Source organism: Erigeron canadensis, chromosome 3, assembly GCF_010389155.1.
Source record: "Erigeron canadensis isolate Cc75 chromosome 3, C_canadensis_v1, whole genome shotgun sequence".
Lineage (NCBI taxonomy): Eukaryota > Viridiplantae > Streptophyta > Magnoliopsida > Asterales > Asteraceae > Erigeron > Erigeron canadensis.
Window position 1 is genome coordinate 25,614,095 of NC_057763.1, and position 22,473 is coordinate 25,636,567.

At 34.5% G+C, this 22,473-nt stretch overlaps 2 protein-coding genes across 4 annotated transcripts; both read left to right on the forward strand.

The window, feature by feature from the left end:
* The first annotated feature begins 3,260 nt into the window (after positions 1-3,260).
* LOC122590890 (topless-related protein 3-like) lies at positions 3,261-11,525 on the forward strand. 3 transcript variants are annotated; one of them, XM_043763068.1, is made up of 25 exons: positions 3,261-3,467; positions 4,467-4,646; positions 4,757-4,870; positions 5,006-5,164; positions 5,265-5,439; positions 5,559-5,679; positions 5,805-5,920; positions 5,996-6,152; positions 6,243-6,352; positions 6,456-6,525; positions 6,590-6,663; positions 6,736-6,831; positions 6,978-7,070; positions 7,466-7,593; positions 7,710-7,944; positions 8,327-8,494; positions 8,575-8,667; positions 9,118-9,270; positions 9,671-9,781; positions 9,872-10,051; positions 10,137-10,265; positions 10,354-10,449; positions 10,541-10,723; positions 10,847-11,022; positions 11,143-11,525. In XM_043763068.1, the coding sequence occupies exons 1-25, from the start codon at positions 3,388-3,390 to the stop codon at positions 11,288-11,290; spliced, it is 3,345 nt and encodes a 1,114-aa protein (XP_043619003.1). In that variant the 5' UTR covers positions 3,261-3,387; the 3' UTR covers positions 11,291-11,525. The 3 variants fall into 3 exon arrangements, with proteins under 3 accessions (XP_043619003.1, XP_043619005.1, XP_043619004.1); XM_043763070.1 differs by having other exon boundaries at positions 6,017-6,152; positions 8,581-8,667; XM_043763069.1 differs by having other exon boundaries at positions 3,262-3,467; positions 6,017-6,152.
* An 8,206-nt stretch (positions 11,526-19,731) lies between these two features.
* On the forward strand, positions 19,732-20,707 carry LOC122591759 (cytochrome P450 Tp4149-like). The gene is made up of 2 exons (XM_043764003.1): positions 19,732-19,947; positions 20,366-20,707. The coding sequence occupies exons 1-2, from the start codon at positions 19,732-19,734 to the stop codon at positions 20,705-20,707; spliced, it is 558 nt and encodes a 185-aa protein (XP_043619938.1).
* Positions 20,708-22,473: the final 1,766 nt, after the last annotated feature.

The following is a 22,473-nucleotide window of genomic DNA, read 5'->3' on the forward strand; positions in this document are numbered from 1 at the left end:
AAAGCATTAATATAGTTATCATTTGTGTTATTATATGACTTATTATTCCTTTACAATATTCTTAATATTATTGCTAGTGTAACATCCCGAACTTTTTATTAAACGGTTGACTTGAGTCGTTAAGTCAACAATACGTGTCTGTTAAGCCTTTAAATATTTTAATGACTATATGTGTTTAATGTGTTATACGTGTAAAGCTTTAGTGCCTTAATGATTGATGTGTTAAATTGTTTAAGATATGTTTTATATGCCTTTTGACGTGCTTGAAATGTTTAATGGGCTGTAAGTATTCCCCATAAGTGTTTTGAGCTAAAAATGAGTCGTTTGGAAGCTTAGGGACTAGTTTTGACTTAGGGTTAAACTCAAAAACGGGTCAAGGGTCTTGTAACCTATTATTAGACTCATAATACAGAGATTATACTCTTCCTTTGAAGCCCTAGTTGTCCCCTTGGTTCCATAGCATTCTATTGTTCGATTTCATCGTTATACGGTTGATTTGAAGAGGTTTTGATCCATAGTTTGCATCCTTCTTGTAATCTAAAGGTATTTGAGGTATTATTATTTATTACATTGATTTCATGTCCTTTCAATCCCTTGATTCATTTCATAACTGATCTAGGTCTTTAGAAGGTTGATTGGAGTCAAAATCGTGATTTTTAATCGATTCGGTAACCTAAACGTTTGTTATTGTGATGCAAATCAAGAAAGGATTAATCAATGATTTCATTGCATCATTATGGTCTTAAAATGGTGAATTTTGATGTGCAAAAGTCGTTCATAAGGTTTGGGGTCGTTTGGGATGTGTTTGGTGGTTAAACAATGAGTTTTGTGCAGAATCGGGACTAGCTGCGGCGTAACCAGAAAACAGTGACATTTAGCTGCGACGCAACTTGGTAGTTGCGACGCAATAGCGATAGAATTTTCAAATGGCCATAACTTTTGAACCGTAACTCCGTTTTTTGACAAATAAGCTATCCACGGAATTGTGAGAGAGTCTACTTTCTAATGGTAATGCTTTTAAAAGATAATGAGGATGTCAAGTTTCCAGAAAGGTTAATTTAGTGAGTGAATGTCGAGTTCCATCGAGTTATGTATGCCCTTAAGTATTAAATGAACCTCCGATGCATCAAGCATTGTCATGAGTCATGTTTATAGGTATTTGGACTTGAGTCATGACCATAAGTAAGTGAGTACTTGTTAGCTCATTATGTTGTCTAAATATGTGAGGTTGACGTGAGAAGTGTTAAGCTTAACCCGTGCTAGTTTATGCCAAGCTAGTGCGTACGTGGTTGCTTGAGTGGCTCCTTGCGGCATAGTTACGTGGGACTAGTATTTCCGAGTGGAGTGACTAACCACCAATGTTAAAAGCATAACGGGATACTATGGAAATGGCATTGCCTTTCCTAAAAGTTATGACGTGGGAAATCGTGCTAGTTGTAAAGCTAGTGCGTAATATGTAAGATGTAAGAATAAGTTGATTTAGATAATTACAAGAATATGTGAGAAAGATGTACATGTAATCTAAGACGTGAGATTGCAATATGACGTCAGATTAAGTAAGATATGTAAGACGTATGATTTAACGATGGATAGACACAATTAGGAGTAAATACTATACATGTGCTATACGTATATATGTGACATGTTTATGTGAGATATGTAAGACTTGACATGTTGATTAAGTTGTATATATATGTTGATTTGATATGATGTGTTGGGATGTGGGAATAAGTAAAGATGGGATTACCTATGATTGTTGTAGATGATACGTAATGTGATTATGTTTTGAGAAAGAAAATATGACGAAGTTTTATGAAAGTAAAATGAAGAACGTTTTATAAATGTGTATATCTTACTTAGCTAATTTATTAGCTAACACTTGCTTTTATGAAAATGTTGTGTCCTTCAGGATAAGCAGGTTTGATCTAGGAAGGGATTAGCTCGGTGAGATGGGTAGATGCAGTAAAGAAGACTAACATAGTTTGTTGAATGCTTAGACTTCCCCTTTTAAACTTATGTCCTGGCTACTTTCATTTACGATTTATGAACATGTAATCATGATGACATTTATATTGGTGCCATAACTTGAATAACATGAAGGGGATGGGATGTGATTCTTTTAATTATTTATATATTATTTAGATAAATATATGCATTTATAAACGGACGAAAATACCTATCACGCGCATGACACGTGATTAGATTATAATCGGAAGTTAATGGTTAAAACCAAAAGTGTTGATGGAGCAAAAAGTTTTTGTTCCAAAACTGTAATTTTTAAAAGTTAAGAATGAAAGCTGCAGACAGTACACAACAAGGTTGAAAGGCCATCCTGTCATTCAAGAGTCCCTTTACCAGGTTGAATTTCGCAGGAAACTTTGTGTCTTGATTCGACAGCGGGAAGTCTAGCATACGTTGTCTTAACCGAGTTCGCGCTGGAGAGCTCTCTCGAACTAGAAATGTCTATTTCAAATACCCGATGGGGGAAAAACTTTTACTAATCCGCTAGAAAGAACGATGATTAATAGGGGTAAACTCTGCCCACTCAGACTTGAACCTGAGTATAACCAACCTAAGCCATCATAGAATAACTACTTATATCTCAAAATTGGTGAAATGTAGATTCAAACCTGAGACTTAAAGGTCAATAGGAGAACTTCAAATCAGTACACCAACTCTTCATTATATCTAGTAATTACATGGTGAAGGTTCAAAAATAAAAAAAACATAATATGAGTAATAATGTTCAAAAAGAAAAATACGAGTAATGCATTAGGTTGCGGGGTCCACTTATCCATCACGTTATCTCCCATCTCAACACGCACTATTTTTCTAATCTGAACCTCAATATACCGCGATAAATTCAAAATCTCATAAACCCATATTGAAAGCGACACCCAAATAATAAATAAACTATTTAATAAAGAAAACCATTTTTATTTTCATTAAAAAAATGAATGAAAAGCAAGACTCACACCAACAGTACCGTAACTGAAACCAAATATTAAACTGCATTTCAATCACTCATTTCAAATCCGAAAAGAAAAACACAGTACACTGACTCACGTCATCCACCACTTCACGAAAAGATAACCACTTTCACTTATAACATCCATTTGATAATCAAACCTACTTATCATTCTGATAAGACATTATAAAAACCCCACCACATTTTCCCCTTTTTTTTCTTTTTTGCTTTCTATTTATATTTATCTCGCTTTGTTTGCAACCTTTGAAAAATTAAAACCTTTTACTTTTTTAGCAGTAGCACAGCAGCATAGCTGAAAACCCTAGCTAGCGATATATACATACAAAACTTATATCTATACATATTGTATGTATTTTATTTTTTATTTTATGATAAAATTATTGTAAATTGGTTTATCAATGTCTTCACTAAGTAGAGAATTAGTGTTTCTTATACTTCAATTTCTCGAAGAAGAGAAGTTTAAGGACGCCGTACACAGGTATATATATATATATACGTATCTGTATATCTATGTATCTATATATATCTTCTGTGATTTGTGGAATTTGTTGAAGAATTTGTTAATTTTTTAGGTTAATTTTTTTCCTGTATTTAGTAATATTTTGATATCTGAGTTTTTTTTTTGAGTATAAATTAATAATTTGTATGTATGTATATATATATATATATTATAATATATGATATTGTTATTTTAAGATTTATATATTTATTATTTTGTAATTACCAATTTTTTTGGGAATATATATATTTAGTTTTGTTATGATTTGTGGAATTTGCTGAAGGATTTGAGTTTTTAGGTTTAACTTGATTTTTCCTCCCTGTAATTAGTAGTTTTGCTGTTATTTGAGTTATTTGTGTATATAGATATAGGAATTTGTATGTATTTATGTATATGTTTGATGATTATTGAAGGTTGAGCTATGATGTAAAAAAAGTGATCTGTTTTTTGTGTGATTTGGTAAGGAAATAGTGGATTAGGTTGTTATTTAGATTTCAGTGTTGCTTATTTTGTTGTGAAGCAGGATTTTTTAGTGTTAGTGAGTTTTAGATATATGATTTCTTTTTAGCGTTCGTTTTGATTAATCTGTTAGATTTTTAGTACGTTTCGAGTTATATTTTGTGTAGGAGAGTTACTTGTTTTGTATCTATTATTCAGTAATACACTAATACTAATATCGTCTTTATCTGATGATTGTTGGTTGTGAGCTGATTATCGTGTTATGTGCAAGTGCAATAGTAGATGTGTCTATGAGTATCAATTTAGATGTTTGGTGTTGCCGTATTTGGAATTGAAACAGGATTTTGTGGTAGTTTAGTGTTATAGATGTTTAGACAAGTGTGTTCGAGTTCTGTGATTCCTTTCAGCCAGTCTAATAGACAATTAGTACATTTTTTGTTTAAGAAAAGTGTAATAGATATTATGTTTTATTTGTTTGGTTGTGATTTGAGGGAGTAATACAATTACATGTTTGCGTAGGCTTGAGCAAGAGTCTGGGTTTTACTTTAATGTTAAGTATTTTGAGGAGAAAGTTCATGCCGGTGAATGGGATGAAGTGGAGAAATACCTATCTGGGTATACAAAGGTTGATGATAATAGGTACTCTATGAAGATTTTCTTTGAAATCAGGAAACAGAAGTATCTGGAAGCTCTGGATAGGTAGGAGTTGACTGAATTGTTTCTTCTGAATATGGTGTTTAATGTTTTAGTCTAATAAGAAATGTCTATGATGTGGATCGTGCGTTTATGTTTTTAAATTTTGTCATTAGGAATGATAAGTCAAAGGCCGTGGAGATATTGGTGACTGATTTGAAAGTTTTCTCGACATTTAATGAAGATTTATACAAGGAAATTACACAGCTGTTGACACTTACCAATTTCAGGTAATGTACCTTTTTGCAACTTCACTGACATATACTGTGAATTATTTCTATCAACAGAACATGTTTGCATAAATTTGCTTGTTTTTTATGATTTCTTCTCGGTCGTTTCCAAGTTAATTTTTTTGTATATAACAGGGAAAATGAGCAGCTATCCAAGTATGGTGATACTAAAACAGCTCGTAGCATAATGTTGGTTGAGCTTAAAAAGCTAATAGAAGCAAATCCCCTTTTCCGTGAGAAGCTTGTTTTCCCTACCTTAAAGTCATCAAGATTGAGGACACTGATTAACCAAAGGTAAAGTTGCTATGCCAGATTGCTAGATATGTTGGCAAGCCTTCATTTATATTTTTTAGTTTAACTTGGAATATAAATAATAAAGTTGCGGTTTATCCAGTTTAAATTGGCAGCATCAGCTGTGTAAGAATCCAAGGCCAAACCCGGATATCAAGACTTTGTTCGCAGACCATACATGCACACCTCCAAATGGTGCTATTGGACCTACACCTGTCAATCTTCCACCTGGCGCAGTCACGAAACCCATGGCTTATACATCACTCGGAGCACACGGTGTATGAACATTTTATTGTATTTTCAATAGTCGCTGACCCACCTTTCTTTTCTGTAATCCCTATTATGCTTGTAAGTTAAATTTTCTTCTAATCGACTGCTGCATCTGATTCTGTTGCAGCCCTTTCCGCCCACTGCAAATGCCAATGCTTTAGCAGGGTGGATGGCAAATGCTGCTGCTTCTTCGTCTGTCCAGGCAGGTGTTGTTTCTACATCATCTTTAGGCGGTCCACCAAATCAAGGTCAGGGTTGTACGTCCAGCTTAATAGGGATCTACAAATGTTCAGAATCTAATGGAAATCATATATTGATAGAAGTTAGCAATCTTGCTGCGATTTTTGACTTACTATTTTGCCTTGTCATCCAGTATCCTTCTTAAAACGTCCCGCTACACCCCTTGCCCCTCTTGGTATGGCAGAGTATCAGAGTGCTGATCATGAACAATTAATGAAACGTTTGAGGCCTGCACAGCCTGTTGAAGAGGTAGAAATGTTGAGCATCTGTTTTCACATATTTGTTGCTTAGATTTCGATGACATTCTTCCCACATATTCGTCAGCATTTTGGTGCACCTCTACAGGTTAATTATCAAACTGCCCGTCAGCAAGTGTCATGGTCCGTGGAGGACTTGCCAAGAACCGTAGCTTTCAGCATGCATCAAGGATCCACTGTCACAAGCATGGACTTTCATCCTTCTCATCAAACATTATTACTTGGTATAATGATAAATTTTGTCACTGCTTGAAATGATCTGTAACTCTTAGCATATAGAAGTTTGACTTTTCCTTTTGGATTATAATTTCTAGTTGGATCTAGCAATGGTGAAGTCACACTTTGGGAAGCTGGATCCCGTGAGAAACTGATATCAAAACCGTTCAAGATATGGGATATGTCAACTTGCTCTTTGTCCTTCCAGGTTTGGCTGTTTTTTCATGATAATACTAGTATCTTCTAGGACTGCGTTAAAAGTTGAGCATGATTTATATTACCGAATACCCATATTTGAGACTACTGTACAGGCTTCGTTTGTCAAGGATGCACCCATAACTGTGAACCGTGTTAGGTGGAGTCCAGATGGAAATATTATTGGTAGGTACATATGTTTTCTTTTCTTGAAGCTGGAGCTCTTGAGTTTCTAATTTCCATACCACAGGTGTTGCTTTTAATAAGCATCTTATCCATTTGTATGCTTATGGTGCACCGAACGATTTGCGCCAGCAGTTAGAGGTGAGCTAAGATGATGTCGCTTATTCAATTAAGATAAATGTGATCTTCTTTAACTACCTCTTCTTCATGCAGATTGATGCTCATTCCGGAGCAGTGAATGACTTAGCCTTTGCTAATCCAAACAAACAGCTGTGTGTGGTGACCTGCGGGGATGATAAATTAATAAAGGTTATGTGTGTCTGACTTTGTGTGTGTGTGTGTGTGTGTATGTATATAACTATATATATTCTAGAATGTTTATAATTCCATAGATGCAAGAAAAATACAATTTCTATCCTCTCAAGTCTCAAGAAACTAACAAGGAAATGGATCAGGTGTGGGATTTAACCGGACGGAAGCTATTTAATTTTGAAGGACATGAAGCACCTGTTTATTCTGTATGCCCCCATCAGAAAGAGAACATTCAGGTACATCAGGATATTATCTACTATATATTTATTCCCACTAGCCTTTTAGCGGTGCATCTTGGTGACGGGTCCAAGCAGTTGTGGTAGGAGTTCTAAGTGGTGGTGATGAGCCCAAACTATAAAGAGCTGAATATTTTTTTTATGACTCGAATAACAATGTTAATAGCATAAAAATCCACTGAATCTTCTCTCTGTTGAAAACTCCTTATTGACTATATCGAGCTGAAAAAGTAGGAAAGGATTTTATTATTATTCAAGCAGGAGGTAAAAATTTTGTACCTTCTCGTGAATTGAGTCCTTTTTTCTAATTCGCCCCCGGTGTGCGCATGCATGTTGTATCCATAGTTAGTTTGATCCGCTTGTGCTACAAATAATTATTCACATGTAAATTTCAGTTCATATTTTCAACTGCCATTGATGGTAAGATAAAGGCTTGGCTCTATGACAATATGGGATCTAGAGTGGACTACGCTGCACCTGGTCATGGCTGCACCACTATGCTATACAGTGCTGATGGTAGTCGGTAAGTTATATTAAGTTTCACATAACTGCTACATGGACTGTTCACTTTCTTCGATTGCTTAAATCCTTGTAAGAATATATTTTTTGTTGATAAAATTTGTATGTTACCTCTTTTAGATTATTTTCTTGTGGAACTAGTAAAGAAGGGGACTCTTTTCTTGTTGAATGGAATGAAAGTGAAGGAGCACTTAAGAAGACTTATTCCGGCTTCAGAAAGAAATCCAGTGGAGTTGCACAATTTGACACCACTCAGAACCACTTTTTAGCTGTCGGTGAGGAAAACCAAATAAAGTTCTGGGACATGGACAGTACCAGTATTCTCACTAGTACAGATGCCGATGGAGGACTCCCGGTTAGTATATAAGTGTCACATTTGGTAGTGGAAAGTTGGGTGCCAGAGTATGCAGCAAAATGGGTCAGGTTGACCCAAAGCACTTTCTGTTTAAAATTTTAAAAGTTTTAAGTAGATATGATTACAAATATGATCTTATTTTAGTAGTAATCTTGTTTTTTGAGTAAAATTAATTTTGAGGTTCTATGCATTTGAAATACGGTGACTTTTGAAGCTGGCTTTATGGGTTAGATATCAAATATAATCTCATTACCTAACGGCTGAATTGTTCCTTAGAAATGAAGGGTTGCATATGCTACCTCTATTCACATTATTGTAGGCACTTACTTGGTCAGAGGCATTTTGTCATTTTGATATCTTGATTTCTAACTGATTGTTTCAGATGTTTCCACGTCTGAGATTCAACAAAGATGGAAATCTTCTTGCTGTTGCTACTGCTGACAATGGGATCAAGATTCTTGCCAGCACTGCAGGTCTAAGGTCTTTAAGAGCAGTTGAACCCTCATCTTTTGAAGCGTCAAAATCTCCGGTTGAACCAACTGCACTTAAGGTACCTTTCCTGATAAAGTGGTTAAACCCTCTATTAAAAATCATAATGTGATAATTAACGACTGGTTCTTTATGGGTCAGATGCAGATGGGTAGCTCTTCTGCTATTGCAAATGCTAGTTCAGTTAATTGTAAGGTGGAAAAAAGCTCTCCTGTCAGACCTTCAAACTTTCTTGTGAGTTGACTATACTTTGCTTTAGTAGGAACTTATGTATTTCCAGTCTGCTTGTAGCCTTTAGATACCATCCTCTATCTTCAAATGGACTACATCTGAGTCAAAAAAAGACTCGCCATCCCCGGGTCCCTCAAATAGGGAAAACCTTCTCTTTTTATGCGTTTTTTTCTCTAAGACTCTAATATAGAGAGATGATGATAAGTGCTACTTTACTGGCTCCTCTATATTTGGAGAAATTTTTTAGACGAAGTCAACTTTCCTCTATATGTAGAGGATCACTATTTATCCTCTAAAAGTATTACTCAACATTCTTCTTATTATCACTCGTATTATCAATTAATCACATTTGTGCCGTGTTATTTATTTTATTAGTAATACGAGTATGATAATTTATGTTTTCTGTAATATGTTTTCTGTCATAATGCTTATTTTCTGCATCTTATTTTTAAGAATGGTGTTGACTCTGTGGGTCAAAGCATGGAAAAACCAAGGAATATGGATGAAATAACTGATAAGGTGAAACCCGGGCAGCTGACCGAGATATTAGATGCTGCCCAGTGCCGGCTGGTTACCATGCCAGACAGTGCAGAAGCCTCCAACCGGGTAACTATTGAGTTTTATGGTAATTTTTAGAGGTGGCTATGAATAGTGCGCCAGGGTCGAGTAGCGGGTCAAACAGGCAGGCGAGGGATGGGTTGACGTTGTCCGAAGTATTGAAATTCTTTATTAAAACTAGTGTGTAAAATTAAATTACAAAAGCAATACAGTATTTCAGCATAATCTGTTTTGTTCAATGGAGTTATTTGTCAGTTTTTATGCATTAATTCTACACTTTTGGGAAAGTTTTGACCCGTCTAACTTATTCAAATCTGTTCCTTTTTAAGCTATTCTTTTTACTCTTTTGAGGTTGAACATGATCTAAGTTCATACCATTAACAAGTAAGTTGGTTGAAATTGCCAACTCTATCAAAAATGCTACACGCTGCTGAATAGCTACTTGCAGGTCGCTCGACTTCTTTATACGAATTCTGGAGTTGGGATTGTAGCCCTTGGATCAAATGGTATTCAAAGGCTGTGGAAGTGGGCCCGCAATGAACAAAATCCATCTGGAAAAGTATTGCCAATACCCTATCAATAATTCTACTATCTAATTTGTCTATCTATCTATATACGATGTTTATTGATTTGTGGGTACTGTTTGAAGGCCACTGCCAATGTTACTCCACAGCATTGGCAACCAAACAGTGGTCTTCTTATGACTAATGATGTGACAGGTGTCAACCTTGAAGAAGCATTTCCTTGCATAGCATTGTCAAAGAATGATTCGTATGTGATGTCTGCTTCAGGTGGAAAGATTTCATTGTTTAACATGATGACCTTCAAGGTATTCTACACATGGAAATTTGTATGCTGTTTTTAATATTTCTGCAGATTTAGATAATTAACTTCATTTCTATGTTTATATATAGGTTATGACAACATTCATGCCACCTCCCCCTGCTTCAACCTTTTTAGCATTTCATCCTCAAGATAACAACATTATAGCTATTGGTATGGAGGATTCAACGATTCACATATATAATGTTAGGGTGGATGAGGTAATCATGTTTTTCTAATTCGATGCATCTTTCTATGGGTCAAAGTCAACCCGAGGACCCAAAATAATGCCAATCAATTTTGTCATAGGTGAAATCAAAGCTGAGAGGTCATCAAAAGAGGATAACTGGCCTTGCTTTTTCTACCCTTTTGAAAATATTGGTTTCTTCAGCTGCTGATGCTCATGTGAGTTTTTGATAAATCACAAGAATTGTAAGAATCATTTACCTGAGTTATATAATTGCTTAGTGTATAACAAGTTTTTAACATCATGCAGATATGTTTTTGGAGCATTGATTCATGGGAGAAGAGGAAAATGGTACAGATACAACTACCACCTGGTAAGGCACCTACAGGTGACACTCGAGTGCAGTTTCACTCTGATCAAACACGCTTGCTAGTGTCACATGAAACACAGTTGGCACTATATGATGCCTCCAAGATGGAACACATACGACAGGTAGGATTAAGCAAGATAATAAATGTCTTGTAAAGTAATATCATAACAGTCCGCAATTGGAGGGTGTTCTACTTCTACAATAGTAATTACAATATTTGACCATTATGTGAAATTGTGTTGCAGTGGGTCCCTCAAGACAACCTTTCAGCGCCTATATCATATGCATCATATTCGTGCAACAGTCAACTCGTTTATGCTTCCTTTTGCAATGGCAACATTGGTGTGTTTGACGCAGACAGCTTAAAACTGAGATGCCGAATTGCCCCTTCTGTATACTTACAACCATCAGTTTCAAATGGGTAAAACATCTGCCTTTTCTATACATATCCTCCATATAAGTGCATGAACAACATACACACAACACAACATGTTCTCCGATCTATTTAAGATGGTAAAAGTGACCTATCTGTTTAATGCAGAAATCAAGCCCCATACCCACTTGTGGTGGCAACACATCCACAGGAGCAGAACCAATTTGCAGTTGGATTGAGTGACGGATCCGTCAAGGTAATAGAACCTTCAGAAAGTGAAGGGAAATGGGGCGTAAATCCACCTGTTGAGAGCTGAATTCAGAATGGCATTCTGCACAAGTACTAACGCTCCTGTGCTGTTCTATGCCGAGTAGAATACAATATAGGTTTTTATTTTCTCTTTGTGCATCCTTCTTATTGAAGATAAGATTGGTTTGTTTGTGTTATTGGTAGCGGTTGATGGACATATGCATCTATTCATTAGTTAAAAGCATATTGTGCAACCGTGTAGTTCGTTTATTGTGAGTGCAAATTTTAGTCTGTTTTAGTCATGGCCTTGGTTCTTATAATTTGTTAACATCTAATGTTAATAATGGTTGATATACATTATTTAGCTTTGAGAAGACTTTGGTAGACATATTCTGGGATGTGCATGCATGCCACCTTTGGTGATTACGATAGAGAACGCACACAATGACACAATATATAATTCATTTATTTTTTTTAATTTTTTTCTTCTTCTTGTAAAATGAGAAGAGAAATGGGATTTGCACGAGGGTGTTTGGGACTTTAGGTCGATTTTGACCTAAAACCAAAACTGGAATAGAAGCATTCGAAAACTAAGAACCGTTTGGATTCTGTTTTGGGTTTGATTTTTCTTATCCACACGCTTAGCTTATTATGTTAAAAATCAAACTTTTGATTGTTAAGCAAATTAGTATATATTCTCGACTAAACTGCATATTTAAAGTTCACGTATTAGCCATGTGTAAGTACGTAACAAGATTTAAATTCTGATATGATATAGCCATATGGGTGACAAGATTTAGCATACCCCTAGCACTCTGCGAACATCGCATCAAGATGAAGTATGGCACCCGCCGTCGCGGGTAACGGGTACAAACACCCCTTTTCATTACCATGTCTGGTTTTTTTTTATCCGTTAATTTGTGGGTATCCACCAAGGGGTTATATATTTATCCATGTATATGATCTGCGGTTATACAAACTTACGGGTAGATCCACGGGTTATCTATTAAATTATAGAGACCATTTACTGAAGAGAAGGGGAAAAAAAACTAAAAAACATGTATACGAATACATTAACAACTATCGAAGTTCAAATTGCATCTTTTGACTACCTTATGTATCAATGAAGTGGATACATTGCATTAGTTATTCCAATCTCATCACTACGAATAAATTTCACCATGTTCCCCTATATCTCTTTTTAGTTCAGCTTTATGGTATTAGTGATAGTTGCGTCTTTTTTCCACTAGTAATTTTTGTCTCGACTTGAAAACATGATTTTTGTTACTCGTGACTCAAAACATGACAAGATTCGTAAAAGTCAGAATTGATTTAGATATTACAAAATATGGTATAACTACATATATATATGGGAAAAAATAATTTGAGACCAACTAATAAAAGTCCAAAAAAGGACCATTGATTTTCGTAACTTACACACCACCACCACCATCTACTACGATATACAAGACTTTTTTGTAAAAACACTAAGACTTTCCAGCGACGGGCCCACCAGAAAATAATGTGTAAGTTAACTTACACATGATTTTTTGACTCACACATGATTTTTTGGTGGGCCCATTGCTGGAAAGTCTTAGTGTTTTTACAAAAAAGTCTTGTATATCGTAGTAGATGATGATGGTGTACAAAAATCAATGGTCCTAGTTGGTTCTAAAATAAGAGGTGGTCTCAAAATATCTCACATATATATATATATATATATATATTTAGGGGTGGGTTATTTGTAGTACATGTACTTTTTATAGTACATGTGTAACTTATCTTACACACTTCTTCTTCCTTCTTCCTTCCATCTCCGACCACCACCATGATCTTCCGACGACGGCGACCATCTCCGGCGAGAGTTACACATGTGTAACTACAACTAACACATGTGTAAGTTAACTTTCCGACGAGAATTAGGTTCGTTTTCGAGTGGATACGATACGGGCCACAGGCCCTCATCCGTTCTAAACTTAACCGTCAAGGGACACATATGAGAATCGTATGGATTTGATGGGCGGCGATCCAAGAGATGGTGGCGGTATGCTACGGTACGGGCTCTGCCCTTGCTGCCAGCGCTGGCGCCGTCGCTGGGTGGTCGGAGATGATGGTGGCTGGTGGTGGTTGTCTCGCGAAGGAAAAAACCTAGAAATTTTAAACGCTAAAATGCTAAAAAAAAAGTTGTACTTACACACGTGTAAGTTAGTTACACATGTGTAAGTCTCGCCGGAGATGGTCGCCGTCGCCGGAGGATCATGGTGGTGGTCGAAGATGATCGTGGTGGTGGTGGTGGTCAGAGATGGAAGTAAGAAGAAAGAAGAAGTGTGTAAGTTAAGTTACACATGTACTATAAAAAGTACATGTACTACAAATAACTTTCCTCTCTCTCTCTCTATATATATATATGACATTTTAATAAACAAAATATAAGTTGATTATAATAATACATTTACCAAAATATTACATAAATCGTTTTGAGTCATAAAATTAGTTTATCTCTAACTTCGCACTAAAAGATAAAAATTTACATAGATAACATACAAAATATTGTTGACATAAATCTAATATATAATCATAGTATCAAACTACAATAATATTAATTTTGTGTTTCGTATTGACTTGGTCCAAGTTCACACAAGAGTGCAAGACTTGTAAGAGTCTAGATAAAAGAGAGTGACTTAGCAAGTCAATTTGTTTTTTTGTGTAAATCGACTTGATTCGTTAAAATTCAACTCGTAACTAGTAAGAGTTTAACAAATATATTATTAGCCTCTTTATAAAGGTAACAGGGTAATCATCAGGTACATCTCTACCTCGAGTCAATTTGTTTATACTTTATACATGGCAATACCAATGTATGACTCTTACGGCTACCAACCATTTACCAAAATATAAATGATTTCCACCATATAATAAATTATGCCTACGCACATATGGATCGGAAATTAACTTAAAGATATTCCAACCAAACAATTATGGACGAACTGAAGTTAACTATATGTTCCAAGGGTGCGAATTTATCCATGATGGATATAGTATACTCATCTCCCGTCCACGAATCGTAAATGGGTACATAATGATACTTGTTATGTATCCATAGGCGGAGCTACGATGGGGGCAACAGGGGCAATCGTTCCCATAAAGTTTCGAAGACATGACGTATTTTTTTCATATATCTTTTTCTGCCCCTGCATAGATATATGATTGAAGATAGAGTTAAAGGAAGCGGTACCCGCTTATAGCCTTGTGGAATTACTCTAACCTCCTAACTAGGAGATTGTGTGTTCAAATCCAATTTCTTACATTTTTATTCTTTCTTTTTCTTTTTCCTTTTTCATTTCTATATGTTTTTTTTTTATATGAAATGTCAGTTACTTTTTCAAATCAACATTAATATTATAATATAATTAAATAAGTTAAGACAGTAAATACATAAAAAAAAATAGTTATAGTTTTTTTTTTTTTTTTTAAATAGAAAGTATTTTTCTTTCACAAATGTATATCTAATAAGCATACGATAATAAAGTTTCATCATTTTAATTTTTTATCTTTTTCTTTCTTATATACAGATGTGAATTTGTATTTTAACATCTCGATATAACACATCAAGTTCTAGTTAAGATAAATTTGGTTTGACTAAACTATTTATTAAAAACTGGATACATTTAAAATTTTTAATTTGCCCCCATGTTAAAAAATTTCTGACTACGTCCCTATATGTATCAATGGGTAAAATTTATTGAAATTACCCATCCATGGATATCCGCGGTCTACGGGTTTCTTTCCACCCGTTGCCATACCCGGACCGCAAATCACCAATATATTGCTTGTATATATCATTTTTTAGCCTAAACTTCATTTGTCTTTAATGTGTAAGCCAATTAACATTTTATTAAATTTTAATATATTTCCATCTGAATAGAGATCGATCTCAGAAGTCATACACATGTTTTTGCCAATTTACGATTTAACCAGTGAGTTCCAACTTCCAATCCATTAACTTACTAACAAATTAAATTCCTCTAAACTCATGCCAGTATTGTCAACCACATGTCCACATTCAAGTTTAATTATTACATCTTATACCTATTTGACATAAATACATTACTCATAGATCAATTAATGTAGTGAATTGTCAACATGAAGTAAGTTTCGATATCAAGTTTAACTGTTTAAGTATTTTATATCTTATCCTTAAACATTCGTTGAGTGTGGATCTAAATTTAGACAAGAGAGTCGGACAGAAAAGTCGAAGGCAGGTGAGGGAAAACCGAACAGTCAAGCCCAAGGGAAAGTTCATAAGCGGCCCGTGTACGTTTTCTTTTTGGTCATAGCCCAAGAAAAGTCCATCAATTTGAAATATAATTTCATTGGTGCTAAACCGTAGACGTCTTAAAATGTTTTGAAAATAAAATAAATTATGTATTAGTTTTGTCCAATTATATCAATGTAAGTTTAAAGTTAAATTTGTTACAAACTTACATAAGTTCGAACGTAATCCGGCTACTTTCAAATTTACAAGAGAATAATCTATACTATATTATAAAGCAAATTTTCCCTAGATTTTCAACATTGAACTTGAAATTTTCAATATTGATTTTACGTACCTCTCCAAAATGCCCCTCCTATCTATTCTATATTTATCTAAAATAACTATAATACTATTTCTCTCTCATCAAATCTCAACCAATCATCTTTTTTCTCTCTCATTCATAAATCATTTATTCCTCCAATTCATTCAAAATCTTTTATCTCAAAAACTGTACATCGATAAATTATAAAAGTTGTATGGGTGTTCTTAAAGTTTCATGCTTTTTCATTAGAGATGTCATTCGATATACTTTCGACAAATTTTTAAATCCGAGGGCGGAGCCGTATGACTAAGACATTTGACTATCATACTCTATGACATATCAACTCTTATAACCTATCATACTCTATGACTTAGGTATCACCCTACCATCTCACCGCCTTGCTCTCGTATTATTCAAATAAGTAATTTTAAAGAGTGAGGTTCTCATCCCCCCCCCCCCCCCCCCTCAAAAAATAAAATAAAAAAATTAATAAATAAAACTAAAATTAAAAGCGTAAAATCTTTCATATTATACTCGATGAGGTTAAAACCTTTAATTTGCAAAGATTTAATTGTACGGAGTTTCATTTTCAAAATGTCATGTTACAACCACTCAACCAGACCTTCATATATACAATCATATGGAGATAGGTATTAAAAAAGGCTCTTTCCTTATGAAAATGTTTATAGGTTCCGTTAAACATCTTATCGTGCCTTGGACATAAGGGCCTTGTTGAATATTTTAGTGTAATTGGATTAATTTGTTTTGATTGGTGATGTCATAATAATACATCATATAGGATTGGAGGTGCGGAGTCACACCTATTTGAATTTATTATGACCTTAGAGGTTTCGCCCTAAGGTACGGGGGTCCGGGGGCAACGCTCCTGGGAGCGGGGTCCAAGGAGCAGAGTCCCTGGCTATTTTATTTCCATTAAATTTCTATAGTAAAAAACCCTCCGAAAATTTATTTTTCGAAACTTTAGGGACCAAAAGTGGCAATTTTGAAATCCCTTGTAAACTGCCGTTGAGGCAGTTATGGGCCTACATAATGATAAAAATATCCCGTAATACAGAATCTGATCATTCTTCTTTCTTTCTTTTCTGGTTCTTCTCTCAAATATAAACATACTAGAAAATTCTTAATTTTCTAAATTGTATCCGATTGAATAGTTTGGTTGAACCGCCAAATTGATTCAATTTGAAAGTGTTTACATGCCTTTCAAAGTTTGATTATATCTTATTATTTGTTCGTTATTCACGAATTTCTCCAACAAGTCTATCATTTTAAACATTAAAGATCAAACTTGATAGAATTGGTCAATTATACATGTTTGTATAGATCAAAAAGTCAATTAAAAATCCAGAATTTAAATGTCAAACCTAAGAAAAAAGTCAAAACCAATATTTAATTAAAGAATAACCTGAATTTAAGAAATCGACCTTTGACAAAACGTAAGTACATGATTTTATTTATTTTTTTAAATAGGAAAAAGGAGTAATGGATGGATGAATAAAATTAATAAAGCAATTTTTTTTTATATACACAATTGCACCCTCTAATACCCGGTAGGAGGAAAAAAATCCCTCTAATTAACGGTCTGGAAGCACGTCACTAATTAGGAATAATACTATAAAAGTTTGTCACACTATTATGTGTGTAAAACTATATTCAGCTACAACTGCATAGACATTAATCCACACTAAAAAATGTGAAGTTTAAAAACACAATACTAAGTGTGAATTTTCATATTTGATTTGTAACACCATTTTTGTTTAGGTTAACTATATTATATATGAAAATCCACACCTATATATAAGTTGTGCAATTTTTAAATTTCACACTGTGGATAAATTTTCTAGATCAATATTGTTTTATTCATATAAAAAAGTGTAACAAACATTTATAATTTGTTAAATGTGTGAACAAATGAAATATTATTTGCAGTCATGGATTTAATTGGATAAGTTAGGGTTCAAAATTTGAGTTTTACGGATGATAAAAAGAATAATAATATATTTGCTGGGTATTCAAATTCGGTTTATGTGACGTCGATATTAAAAATGTGTAGCAAAGTTGATGCAGACACTATCGTTTATAGAAAGAAGAAGGCATTAATAAGATCTGGACACCACCTACCATTTGAAAACCCTAGGATCTGACTGGCTACCACCCATACCCGCCATCTGAAACCCTAAGATCTTGACTGTCGTTGTTCATGATCTTGACTGGTATTTTAGGAATCTCGACTGCTAGCGTTTGCCAAATATCAATTTAAAGTATAACTGGATGGAAAGCATGAAGTGGTGATGTAACTCAAAAAACAGATTTATGGACTTAGATGATGATGTTTAGGGTTTTGTGGTGGTGATGATGATGATGTTCATTTTTTCATCTGATGATCTAACTAGAGTGGTAGTGTTTTGTTCTTTTGGATTAAAGGAACATATATGTGATTTGTTTTAGATGATGATGGTTGTTGTTATAAGAATGTGAAAGATCTGAGAAAGAAAAAGAAGTAGGGTTCTTCAAATGTCTTTTACCCTTATTGTAATTATTATAGAGTTAATTACGAAAATACTCATCACGTGGTTGGCACATGAAGGGTTTTTAAACAGACGTTATTACTCGGGACCAAAAGTTGTTGACGGAACAAAGTTTTTTGGACTAAAACTATAATTTATTAAACTTAGGGATGAAAGCTGCAAGTAGAGGTGCATGACAGGGACGATTTCTGTCAAAATAAAAATAACATTTTTTAAAAGACGTTTTAAAATTTTAATTTATTTTCTAGAGATAAAAACTTTTTTATACTCTAAAAAATTGAAAATGTACAACTTGTAAACATTTTCCACAACTAAAAGTTCCCTTAGAATTATTTTTTTCCTGGTGGCTTCCTTACGCTATCAATGTGTGTGTTTTCGGGTGGGTTTGTCATGATCATCGATGTCCTTCGTACGGAGGTCTAGAGGGACGTCAGTTCCAGTCCTTGCTAGCATTGGTTGGTGAAAGGTCAATTATATGCTAGAAGTAGTGGTGATCAGTCTTACCAGAAACTCGTTAGACGTACGTACAAACAATGCAGTAGTGTAGGCTATGTGTAAGTGGTACACACTATCAACTCGATCTCTAATAGATTGCTTGTGTATATTACAAACACTATTTTATTTTTGTCCAAGATGAAAAGTAAACATTTTCTATTAATGAATTTTCCAACATCGGGTTATAAGTTCTTAATTTGGGGTGTCGCGTTCTAGAATTAACACGCTATTACTTGTCAAACAAATAATAAATAATACCCTAGCCTATAAATAGACACCCGGCCATATCTTGCTAATCAATTATACCATTATTGCGCGCATGCAACCAAAATGTTTCTCTCATTTGAGCTCCTTTTTATCCCTCTCATTTTATTGTTCACTCTCTTATTGTTCTTGATCCCTTTCAAGTTGCTTTCAGCTAATTCTAAAACATCAATTAGAAACCCACCACCAACACTACGTACGAAAGCTTCCAATTATTGGAAACCTTCACCAACTAGCTAGGCTCAAGCTCCCACCACACCTTACAAGCCTTAAGCCATAAACATGGACCACTTATCAACATGCACCTAGGTAGTGTACCTGCATTGGTAGTGTCCTCAGGTGAAGTAGCTAGAGAAATCATGAAAACCCATGATTTGATATTCTCAAGTAGACCGAAGCAATACATTCACGACAAACTCTAAGGACATAGGGTTTGCTCCGTACGGTGAGCATTGGAGGCAGGTCAAGAGCATTACGGTGCTCTGTAGAAAGATAAGAGAAAAGGAAACAGTTCATGTGGGAAAAAATGTGGCTCTGTAGCTGATTTGTCTGAGATGCTTTTTTTTCTGACTAGCAACCTATTATGTCAGTCGGCCTTAGGAAAGCCATATAGTGATATAAAGTTGATGGGCTTGCTGACAAGATCTCAGCAGCTACTCGCTGCTTTTGTTGTAGGGAATTATATTCCATGGTTATCATGGGTGGATGGTTTAAAGCGGGGAACAGATAAAGTTGCCAAAGAATTTGACGAGTTTCTTGATGTTGTTATTGACGAGCATATAAATAACAACATAAAGGCAGAAGACGCTAATGGAGGAAATGAACAAGGCCAGCTGGATCTAGTTAATTGATATCTTACTCGACCTTCAAAAGGGAAACTCTACTAACTTTACATTTGAGAGAGATACCATTAAAGCCATCATCTTTGTAAGATTTCATCTTTACACTTAATTATATATAAAGGTCATGGTTAAACATAACTAGCTACAAATATATATATATGAAGAGATTGAAGAGCTATATATATATATATATATGAAAAAAACACGATCGATCGAGCTAATGTATATATGAAAACATGTAGTATAACGTCGTATGATGGGTACAACCATATAGAAAATCAGGAGGCCTTTTTGATACATATATAAGTTTAAGGGTCAAAATGTAAAATCAAGGGACATTGTTATGTGTGTAGTACACGTACAATCTCATTTTCCCATACTTTGCATTCTTTCAATGTTTTTTTTCTTTTTTCTGCAGGATGTGTTTTTTGCGGGAACTGAAACAACAAGCGCAAGTATAGAATGGACACTAAGCGAGCTAGTAAGACACCCACATATAATGAAGAAGCTGCAAACAGAGGTAACAAAAATAGCGCAAGGAAGATCAATGGTCACAGAGGATGATACGCATGAAATGCCTTACTTGAAAGCCGTCCTTAAAGAGGGCTTGCGACTATACCCTCCAATCACAGTACTAGTTCCTCGAGAATTAAGAGCGGACGTCAATTTAATGGGGTACGACATTGCAAAAGGCACCCAGGTGATGATTAATGGTTGGGCAATTTCAAGAGATCCGTCGATATGGGAAGAACCAGAGTGAAGCTGTGGTAACTAACGAGCTTGTTCTAGCAAACATAGTGCTCAACTATGATTTAACAATGCCAAATGTAGCAGCTGGGAGACCCCAAGAACTAGACATGAGTGAAGCTCCTGGATTATCTGTAACTAGGAAGACTCATCTACTAGTTGTGCCTTCTTCTCGTTCGGAGTAAAATGTACATGGTGTGGTACATGCATGTCTAATAAAATATTAAATAAACTAGTCTTGTATATGGCCCATAATGCTAAGTTTAAAACTTTAAATAGGTTAATTCACAAACATATTACTTTTCGGGTCGGGTTTTTTGAATATAAAAATATTCTATATTAGTCTAGTTTTCCTGGATTAAGTTTCGGTTTCCAATGGTATTGATAAGCGAAAAAGACTTGGATAAACAAAATATTTGATATATTTAACTTATTGTCTTTTTTTTTTAAACAAAAGTTGGACATTCTAAAATAATGAATCTTATATTTTGGTAATTACCTAGCTTTTTCTCCATTGATTAACTTTAATAGATGATTATCTATATAATGCAATGGCCGAATATCTTGTAGTTAAAATATAATGGTAGAATTCAAAGACAAAATATATAAAAAAGTATCAATTAATATTTAAAATGTGAAAGTTGACTACATAAAGTAAGTGTTAATTAAGATTGTTAGGGTAAGGACGAAGAAGTATTTTTCGATATCTAAAATGTATAATTTTTTAATGTGATATAATTTTTATATATCATTATAGATTATTGATAAATTTTTAGTTTTATAAATTCTTCCCTTAGTATATATGTTGAGTCATGGATTCGCTTAGAGACTCAGCGAGTCCTTAGCCAGCGGCTTCGTCAGCAATTTCTCAACGATCAATTATTATCTTCAAGTTAAAAATAAGTTCGATGACTCATTGTCTAGTTTTTGTAAGTCAGAAATTAGCGGGAAAAGATAAGAATATTGGTCCCAAGGACATGTGTTGATCAAGAAGAATGAAGACATGTGATCATGTACCAAAATGGTACCTTGGCGTTTCTCTTTCATACCGGATTTGAAAACAAACAAGATGGAAGCAAAGAGCCCTGCATACCTGGGAGATCCACCAATAGATGGTTGACAACCTTGAGGTGTCAACATCTATTGAGTTGTCATGTGATTCTTTCCTTTGCTTATATAAAGAATCACATTGACCTAGCCGCATTCTTGTTGGTGTGTCCACAGAAACCACTTAGTGTGTATTTTATTTTCTCTCTTTGTAATTGTTAAGTTTTTAGTGTATCAAAAAACTTAACAAGATTTTCTCTTTTATTTTGTTGTAAAACAATTCATGTATTCACCGTTTAATTAATAATACATCCGATTAAACAATCTCTATTCTTTACTTTATATTGTTAAAGTAGTTTACATTTGTAGTTAATTAAACATAATCATGCAAACTCTGGGATCTACAATATATATGAAGCATAAAGAGTAAAGTAAATAAATAAAGTACTATAAACTATCCAACCCACACAAAGTTGGTGCCAACGTAACTTATGTTACTCGTATAGTATATATAAAATATAGGGGTATTAATCTAAGATGATGAGTCATTCACTTTCTAAGACACGTAAATGAAAAAGCGATCAGAGGATGTGCAACTTGTTTTTTAAGGATATGCAATACACATAGTCTGGACATAAAAGAATTTACGACTTGACTTTTTTCTACTAGTTTGAATGTTTATAGGGTATGCATTTGCATACCCTTTCATCAATGCATTTGTCAAGTATGAGA

Excerpts from the sequence above, each read along its gene's own strand:
- LOC122590890 (XM_043763068.1), top strand. The coding sequence starts at position 3,388 with ATGTCTTCACTAAGTAGAGAATTAGTGTTTCTTATACTTCAATTTCTC. Across the intron at positions 7,945-8,326 it reads ATGCCGATGGAGGACTCCCG|ATGTTTCCACGTCTGAGATT; the intron begins GTTAGTATATAA and ends TGATTGTTTCAG. Across the intron at positions 9,782-9,871 it reads AACAAAATCCATCTGGAAAA|GCCACTGCCAATGTTACTCC; the intron begins GTATTGCCAATA and ends TACTGTTTGAAG.
- LOC122591759 (XM_043764003.1), top strand. The coding sequence starts at position 19,732 with ATGGGCTTGCTGACAAGATCTCAGCAGCTACTCGCTGCTTTTGTTGTA. Across the intron at positions 19,948-20,365 it reads AACAAGGCCAGCTGGATCTA|GATGTGTTTTTTGCGGGAAC; the intron begins GTTAATTGATAT and ends TTTTTTCTGCAG.